This window comes from Poecilia formosa, unplaced genomic scaffold, assembly GCF_000485575.1.
Source record: "Poecilia formosa unplaced genomic scaffold, Poecilia_formosa-5.1.2 Scaffold126, whole genome shotgun sequence".
NCBI lineage: Eukaryota > Metazoa > Chordata > Actinopteri > Cyprinodontiformes > Poeciliidae > Poecilia > Poecilia formosa.
The window spans coordinates 878,702-887,806 of record NW_006800065.1 but is presented as its reverse complement, the minus strand read 5'-3'; the positions used below and the strand labels follow the sequence as shown (position 1 = coordinate 887,806).

The 9,105-nt window shown below is 36.1% G+C and overlaps 1 protein-coding gene across 2 annotated transcripts in view; it reads left to right on the top strand.

Moving 5' to 3' along the window:
- The first annotated feature begins 7,565 nt into the window (after positions 1-7,565).
- The window catches only part of mrpl23 (mitochondrial ribosomal protein L23), a 111,151-nt gene continuing 109,611 nt past the window's right edge, over positions 7,566-9,105 (top strand). The window contains exons 1-2 of one of the 2 annotated variants that reach the window (XM_007561421.2): positions 7,566-7,701; positions 8,874-8,996. In XM_007561421.2, coding sequence (XP_007561483.1) covers positions 7,682-7,701; positions 8,874-8,996 — 143 coding nt within the window. In that variant the 5' untranslated portion in view covers positions 7,566-7,681. The remainder of the gene's footprint in view (positions 7,702-8,873; positions 8,997-9,105) is intronic. The other variant, XM_007561420.2, reaches the window with a different exon arrangement.

Sequence of the window (9,105 nt, the reverse complement as noted above, 5' to 3'; positions counted from 1 at the left end):
AAATCCGGTCTTGTGATGGTAAGCATTCATAAGTACATCTCAATAACTTAGAGAATCAACAAAAAGTAAATTTATTTTAAGAAAAAGTCAATTGCATATATTGCACAGGTCCGTTCCTGTGCAATACAGGAATATTGCACAGTTTTGATATCAGCTTTGGTTATTATAAATCGTATTTTTATGACGAAAATGTCAAGTTATGGCCAAAATCATGGTATACACAATCATGGGGAAGTCTGTTGCTGTCCATGAGACCCTCCACAAGGGGGGCAAGCTGCCAATGGTCACTACATAAGTTGGGTACTGACGTTGCTGTATGCCAGCATATTATTACAATGATATATGGAAGGAAATCATATGGTTGAAAAATGTGCACACGCAACAGGGTACAGAAGAAGAGTACGAGGCAAAACCCATTCAAAAGAGTGGAGGAGATTCACAACTTCAAGCCAGGACTTAAATGACTCCTTGACAGATGATTTAAGGTGAAAACACAGAGGGCAACATGTTTAATGTACAGTGTCTCAGTGCATCATTAAGACTTTCCTGAGCAGTCACGTTGGTTCACCAGGATGAAGCAGATCCTTGTACTTCAATGGTTCTTTCATTATAAGTTATCCACAGAACAAAACAAAAAAAGGTGTCACTCACCTTTGACATGTGTGTAATCTTTTATGAGTTGTCTGATACTTTTGCATGTAATGCATTGACCTGAGTGATTTCTCCTTTGGCTTGTCAGAGTTTGCATTCTCACGTGTTGGGGATATTACATGCATGGTTTGTGATTTTTGAATGATCTGAAAGCTCAACAGAGTTTTTGACAGATGTTTTGTGACAGTCACAGTCTCCAAAAGGAGGGTTGGTCACTAAAGTCCTTTTCTGAAGAAGCTGGTTGTTCACAGTTTTTGTATGAATTAAAGCATCAGTCCAGTGTGGAATGAACGTGCTCAGTGTGGGATTGCCGAGGCATTAAGGAAACTAAGAGGTTGTTGATGTTGTCTCTGGTTCAGCAGGGTCTTAACACAATGAATGTGAGAGTTTCATGTGATGTGCATGTATGTGGTGGCTCTCGAAGCTCTGACACCAGTTTCACCTTATGAATCTACCCCAAACACCTCACTGGGGTTTGCATCACAAGGCTGCGTTATCCCTGCTGCTTGTGCTTTTCTTGTCCAGGGTCTGCTTTTCTACAGCACTAGTTTTTTCTTCAACTTAACTTTCCTTCAGTCTAGTGCTTTTGCATGCATCACTCTGCGAACAGCCTGATTTTTTTGCAGTGGCTCACCTTCCGTGTGGATCGTGTCACTGACTCTTTGTTGGACACGATTGTAAAAGTGGTAATTCAAGCGATAAGTCATTTCCGTATATATTTTTCTTATATAATATATATTATTTTTATTCAAAGCTAGATTTTGGGGTTTTATTAGACAGCCCATAACCATAAAATGCTCTTCTTGTATTATTGTATAGCAAGAATAATAATATGAGTTTCGGTTTTTAACTAAATTACTGATATAAATGCATATTCAGTGATATTATGATTTATTTTGATGCATTTGCATAATTTTGTTGCTTTCATAACAAAAAGATTGATTGATTGATTGATTGATTGATTGATTGATTGATTGATTGATTGATTGATTGATTGACTGATAAAATGTGATATTTTTGTCTTCCATCCAAAATGTGACATCTTTTCAAATCTAAGCGACACATGTTGCTTAACGTGAGTAAATCAGGGTTGTTTTATGTTGTCATTTTTTAAAATAAATCTTACTGGCGCAGAAGAAAGAAGAAGAAAATTCTGTTACACTACAGTGACAAAATCAATTTGAACATTTCCTGAAAACTGATGTTGGCGTGTTCGTTAGTACAAAAGAAGTTTATTGTTCTGTTATTGTTCATGTCATCCAGAAAATATCTGAAAACAAGATATCTTCTAAACAAACAACTGTCAACCATCGTCACATGCTCCTTTCAGAGAAGAGTTACTGTAAATTCAGTGATGTGTTGCAAGTGTTTTGGTTTCTTTCAACAAAAGCATTTTTACCATCTGTCAGAAGAAACTGAACTTAACTCCACTGGAGTGTAAAACAGTGGCAAACTGGAATGTGCGTACAGACCTAAATGAAATGTACTATTTGCATCTAAAACTGTCTTTCAGATGGGACTGGATTGAATTGATTTTTATATTTCTGTATATACATTTTTTGTCATGTAAAGTGCCTTGCAGTCGCACCTGTGAATTGGCACTATATAAATAGACTGAACTGAAATGGAAACTGAAGAATGATGTTTAAGAGTTCTCAAGGGTAGCGAGAGATTTGATTCTTCAGAACTGGCATTAAGAGTCCGTTTTTATTGTTTCTGAAATTATAAACTTAGGGAAACAAAACCGGTTCATCATGATGAGTCAAAGTTCGTGTAACTATGCACAGCTGTTATGCATATCCATATTCCTAACTCTAGCTTGATCAAACCTGAGCTATTTCATTCCATGTCGGTGTCATTATGTTTCTTTCAAGATTGTTCTTCGTGTATTATTTTAATGACTACCAGCACGTCATCTGGTGTGAAGAAAAAGAGTGACACAGGAGAAGCCATAACATTAACAATCATTTCAGATTGAGGCCTTCAGTGGTACTGTCCACCAGATATCTTAAGAGTGTCGCCTGACATACCTTACAGATCAGTTGCCCTGTCCCTGTTTATGCATTTCAACCCCCCGATCCATCACGTAACTCTGGCAGCAACGGAGACACTGGATAAGGCTGTGGGCATCCATGCAAGCACTTCTTCACTATCTATCTAAAAACAATCCTCCTCAGGCTGTTGGTGATTTCTTTTTTAAAGAAATGGTAAAAACGTCTTCAAATTTGTGTCGCGCGTTGATAATGTAGAGAAATTTTTAAAAAAGAAAGATTTTTTTTTTTTTTGCTTTTAAGAAACAAAAGTGATTTTATTTTCACTAAGTTTGTTCATCACGAGAAAGCACCACAGTCAGTGGCCTCCTTTGTCATATGATGATGACTGGACCACAGAGAATGGATGTAGTTAGTGTTCAGTACCCTTTGTGTCTTATTTAAATTGCTTTTTGCCTCAAAACAGCCTGTTGGATTTCAGCAAATCAAATCTTGCACATGCACAGTACCTGCATGTGACTAAGTCTTTGTGAGTCTGTGACCGCTCGTGTTGCATTTGTACTAATCCTCAAGTTCACCAAAGGTCCTGTGGCAGCCATGCTCCTGGGTCAGAGGTCGAGCTTATGACTTCAACGGAACATCCGCGGGGAAAGGTCTAAATTTAAACGCCATCCAGATTGCCCTGGCAGCTATTATTAGTTGGAGTATTGCTGCGTGGCATGCAGACCCTCGCTTTGACTATATGAACACAGGGCATGAAAAAAAAAAAAAAAGAGAAGAATCTGACTGGAGCTGGCCACTACCTCAGACCGCCCATTTGGTGATGGCAAGGAGGCAAGAGTTTAATTAAGAGCGGTGTGAACAGACTAATGGTTTATGTTTTGTAGGTCAAAGTGGATTGACCCACTTATTTAGATTACAGGAAGCTGCAAGCTACTATAATACTGAAATGAAATTCTTGGAATTAATTTAATGGCAACAGCGATGGTAATCTTCAACTATGAGTGCAGGAACAATCCTGACTTGCTGTGTTAATTTAAAGACAGGGAAAAAAAACAACAACAACAAGAGGCCTATGTTATTGCTCTACAGCTACAAAAAAAATGTATCTATAATAATTATTTTAATTTATAGGCCAAACACCCTGCTCTGGGTTTATAAATTACAGTTAAAAAAGTGCTAAGTTTTATCAAAGTAGTTTTGATAAATAAACTTGCGTATTGGTAAAACTAGCATATTGACACTTACCCAATAAAACATAAGTCTTGATTTACGGAAATGGTGTCTTTTTTTATAGTTTCAAAGTGAGTGTTTTTTATTGACATAAAATACAACACTGCGTGTAATTAAAAAGTGCATCGGTAGGGAACTGCTGAACTTTAATAACATTTACTGACAGTATTTGAAATGGTAAATTATGATTTTAAATATGAACCTTTGTGTATAGACATTCTGTTCCTAGTTTAATTCAACCATAAACATGTTTTCTAAGTTAATGTTTTGTTTACAGTGCAGGCTTAATATTTGTATCACAACATCATGCTAAGAGATGATGTGTGTCGTGTAACCGACACACAACTTCATTATTGTGTCGCCACATGACCATAGCAAATTACAGTCGCTGAGTCTGCCTCCAATATCGATTATTGGATGGGTTTCCTCACTCCTAATGCAGAGGAAATGGATGGGGCTCATTATTATTGGTCCCAATAGAGCAAGGGACACTCACCTAGTACTTATTATGTTTCTTGCTTTCAAAGTAGTTTCTATGTGACTCTTTTCTCACAGACCATTTTGAATTACAATACATGAAAATAGCACACCACAAATATTATTGTCATGAGGTAGGTTGTGTAGATGGACTGATCTAATCACAGAAAGAGACTAAAGAACACAGAACAATGAAACCTCGAGAACAACTCAAAACAACCCAGGCCATAACAATTATGAGGTTCCAGCCACGAGAAAAATAAACGTTGCACATAATAAAAAGTGTATAGTCTTGGCTGTGTTGTGATTTTTAGTTATTAGTTACAATATACTTTATTATAAACAGAACATAAGTTTTGATAAAGAATAATCAATCTTTTTTTTTTTTTTACTTACTTTTAATTTACAGTATCATTTTCAAATCCTTTAGTCTAGTCACAGCACAACTTGTGCCATGCAAAACTATTTGCTTCGGCTGACGAACTTTTCCGTCTTCATGTCTGGATCTTCAATTTACTGCTACCATTTTTTTCCCTCTCTTGGATATTCAATACCGACAACTTCTCCTCTGACTGCCTGAGCGTTAGAGGGGGAAAGTTTCCATGCGGCCTTCATGCTGGATGTTGGCGGGACAATCCCACTGTTCCCCCTGTTCACCTCTGCAGCTAGTGCGCTCACTTCCTTACCAGAACTTTTTCCCTCTTTGGGCTGTTGCTGAAACACTTTTCCTCTGCCCCAGACCTGAACCTTCAATATTTTTCTCTTTCTGCTTCTATCTCTCTTTTGCAGACATGCAGATCAAACTGTTGTGTGAGTTAAATGTAGTTTAAGTTGGGTTTTTTTTTGTTTTGTTTTTTTTTAAGAAAAAGATCATTGCAATGCTCTCAATTAAGAGAAAACAAGTCATTTTGCTACTGCTGCTCAGGGTTAATTTGATTATGTCAGAGGCTGCTTGCATATTTCAGAGTTAAGGGTATGTGTTGCAAATTAAGCATGTGTCAGTAAAAATACCACACAAAGCCAAGTCATTTATCAGAGTCCAACTACTGCAAAACTAATATAACATACACAAAGGAATGGGATCAGTTAAGTTACTCCACAGCAAGCTATCAAGCAGTTTTTGAAGAAACCACAAAATTGTTCTGAATAAAGTTTTTAATCTCTCTGTACTCAAAAAGTTAGAAAGTTAGATGATATAATTTGTTTATTTGTTTATTTAAGGATCCCTGTCGGTCTCTTCCACAATAGGAACTATTCATCCTGGAGTTCACACAATAAAATCATACTTTTACAAACATTACAAAAAGACGTTAGTGTTTATGACACTCAAAGGAAGAGTGAACTGCAGAAAAAGTTAGATATACACAATAGGCATTTATGATTATGCCTGTGATCCTCAAAAACCTGACTTGATGCAGACTGGGCCATTGCTGCCAGCAGACACTCATACTGAGGTACTGAAGCCACTTCTACTCACCAGTAAACTCCTGATTTCAGGCCAAGTGAAAGGAAAGTGCTGTAAATCTCACATGGAACAACTGTGGACTTACAAAACACAAATTGAAGTGGATTTGCAAGTTTTAAGTCAAAACATAGCTTTTGAAGTATGTCTCCCCACCTTTAGTACTAAAACACGCTCTCTCCTATCAGCTGTCAGATGAATCGTTTCAAAGCCAAGCAAGCAAGAAAACATGAAACTGTGGAAAACTCTTTCTAAAGGAATTAAAGCTTTTTTTTCTTCTTTTTTTAAAAACAAAACTGCATTGATCATATTCTCATAGTGGGACAGAATACCTGTGATAACTGTTAAATATTACACCCACCTAATAAAAACCTGACTTCACTCCAGCAGCCTCATCTACCCACATACACTCACTCCACTCCAGCTTAAGTGACGGAAGCTTCCCTCCAAAGCACAGTGTTGACTGTCGCTGTGGCCCATTTCCATCTAGGTCTGAACCGTTTGAGCCCGGGACTCGAGTTTCATTCATGGGGGTTTTAATCATATTCCTCCACAGCATCAAAGTTTCATGTGAGCTGAGAGAGGCTGGAGCAGAGATGGGACAAGCTCTCCCTCTGCTGCTGTAGCCTTGAGAAAAAGAACACACCAACAACCTGGACAAAAAAGGGTCGGATGTTCATTCCTCTGTGTAGGCCTAACACTTCCAAAAACTCTGTTTGTTTCCAAAAATAACGTGTCATGAGTTTTGCACGTGTTCATCCTACTGAGAATGAAAGAATGAAGACTAACTCTTTGTTTTGTTTTGTTTTACAAAAAAACCCAGAAAGTGTAAACTCAAATTGGAAAAGAAATCAAGAACATTGTGCTTCTGTTTTTAAATTTGAACAGTAATTCACTAATGTCCTCTTTGTCTTCAAATTTTACTTTGGTGTCTTTTATATAATTATAAAACACTTCATTGAGTTACATATTCTTATCAGCAGTAATTTTAACCTTTCCAAAAGCGCGATTTCTCTGTGTTACTCTTGAAAGAGCCATTTTGTTATGCCAACACAATTGCTACATAAACAATTGAAGCTCCAGTCTAAAGAAGTAAGCATTTACTTTGATGAGTAAAGGTGGTAATATAGATTCATAATGTGCTGCAGCATGGGGCAATGTAATTAATTGTACAGTGAAATATGTATTTTTGAAACAAAGAAAATATTTAATAACATACTTCACTAGCAATATATTGAAAACAGGTTAAGTATGTATTCAATAGTCTAAGCATTTATGATTTTTTTAAATTCATAGAATTAGGACAGCTTTGTTCTTTAGATATGAGCTAATATTGCTGATTAGTCTCAAGTTTACTTACTGTGCAGTCCAGCCAACAAGATTTGTTTCTGATTTGGAAACATCAGTTTGAATTATTTCATGGAACTATAAACACAGGAAATATTAAATTGTAATTTATTTTATTTTTATTTATTTATTTTTACATAATTGAAACATATAATGAAGTAAAATGTTAAAGTATAATTTTATCTGTCTTGTATTAGTTGAATTATTTACACATTTACACATATATTTCTTTCATATAATTAGTTTAATCTTGATGAGATTATTACATACCTACATATTCATTTAATTATTTTATCACAAATGCCACTTTTGGCTCTCTCAGTTTAGGAACCAAAAGACACGGCTCTTTTTTTGAACGAAGCCATATGATTCGGATCTCGGAAAAAAAGCCGGAATTCCCATCACTACAGCATTCTGCTCCCCCGGAAGCACATCTATTCACGTGTAGCATTTTTCAACCTTGAAAAACAACGTAGTAGAGTTGCTAGCATTTTATCTGTCTGATTATATTGCTACAGTGATGTCAGTAACAAAAATGGTGTAAGTAATAAGTGTTTATTTCTACTAAATAATCTGAGACCTCATTGCGTAATGGTAGTTACCATTTGTTTCAATTTTGTAATCTATCAATTACCTACGGTTGGGCTCTAACATTGTGCTAGCCCTTGTCTTATGTGTCCTCGTGTTGATTTTGGTTTTGATTAGTTTATGTAAAACTCTTTAAACGTGTTTTATTTTTTTACTTTTAACTGTAAACTGACTGCAAGAAAGTAGTTAGCATTAGCAAGCTAAGCTAAAAACAGTCAACACGGAGCTCTAATTGCTTAAAGTTGTACTTTAGAAGAATATGTTTTCTCTTAATTACGTTAAGCGTCGTTCCGAATTAGGTTCAGCTAACAGTGCGGATTTAAGAGACTCTTGTAGGCATATACTTTGAGAAGAGCGCTGTAATATTTAACATTATTTTCCGTAAATGTTAAAGATCACGTGGCTTTAGATAGGATAATCTTTAATGTCCAAATGCGGTTCTGCAGGGAAATATTTTACAATTTTTATCAGAGCTGCTAGTGACTTTGCTGCGTTCATGTCTTTGTACGAAAACACTCAACTCTGCTGTTGATTTTTTTTTTAAACATCTGTAGATTTGTTTTAAAAAGCAAATATTAATAAACCCAATAGCTTATATGTTTCCGGTACCTGAAAAGTATGCAAATGACTTTGCCTCGTATCAATTATTTTCATATGTTGACTATATAAAGAACCAGTATGTTTTGTCATAGAGAGGGGAGCTTGTGCCGTCCTGTCAGACATCATGTAATAACATCATAGCACCTAAATGTTTCTTTAATTAAGCATTTATACTCAGATTTAAGAATACTTTGTTAATCCCCCTCATAGAAATTCCCAACTTACAAACCTTGCAAAACCATAATTAACAGTTAATGATGCATAATCAGTTTCAAGTGAGCAATAATGTTTCTGAACACTTTGAAGAATAGCATTACCATAGACACTGGCTATTGTTTGGATTGTAGGAAACGATTACAAATGATCACATTTAGTTTTTGTTTAATTTAGACAGCTTAACATTAAACATTTGTAAATAATTTATTTCCATTTCTCCTCTTTAAAAAATGAGAGGATTTTTTTTAAATATATACATTTTCTTTTTAACATTTGAAAATATTTCATGGTTTCTTGTCTCGTCTCAGCTACCCTCTGTACCAGTTGGGAAACCCCCAGCTGAGGATCTTCAGACCCAGCTGGTTTCTGACTCTGGTGAGGCCTGGAAAGGAGCAACCTCCTGACACTGTCCAGTTTCGCATCCCAATGGAGTAAGTTTTTAGTACTAAAAATTAGAGATGTGCCGATCAGGTTTTTCCCTGCCGATACCGATCACCCATGAGGGCCAATCACCGATACCGATCACCGATACCGATCACC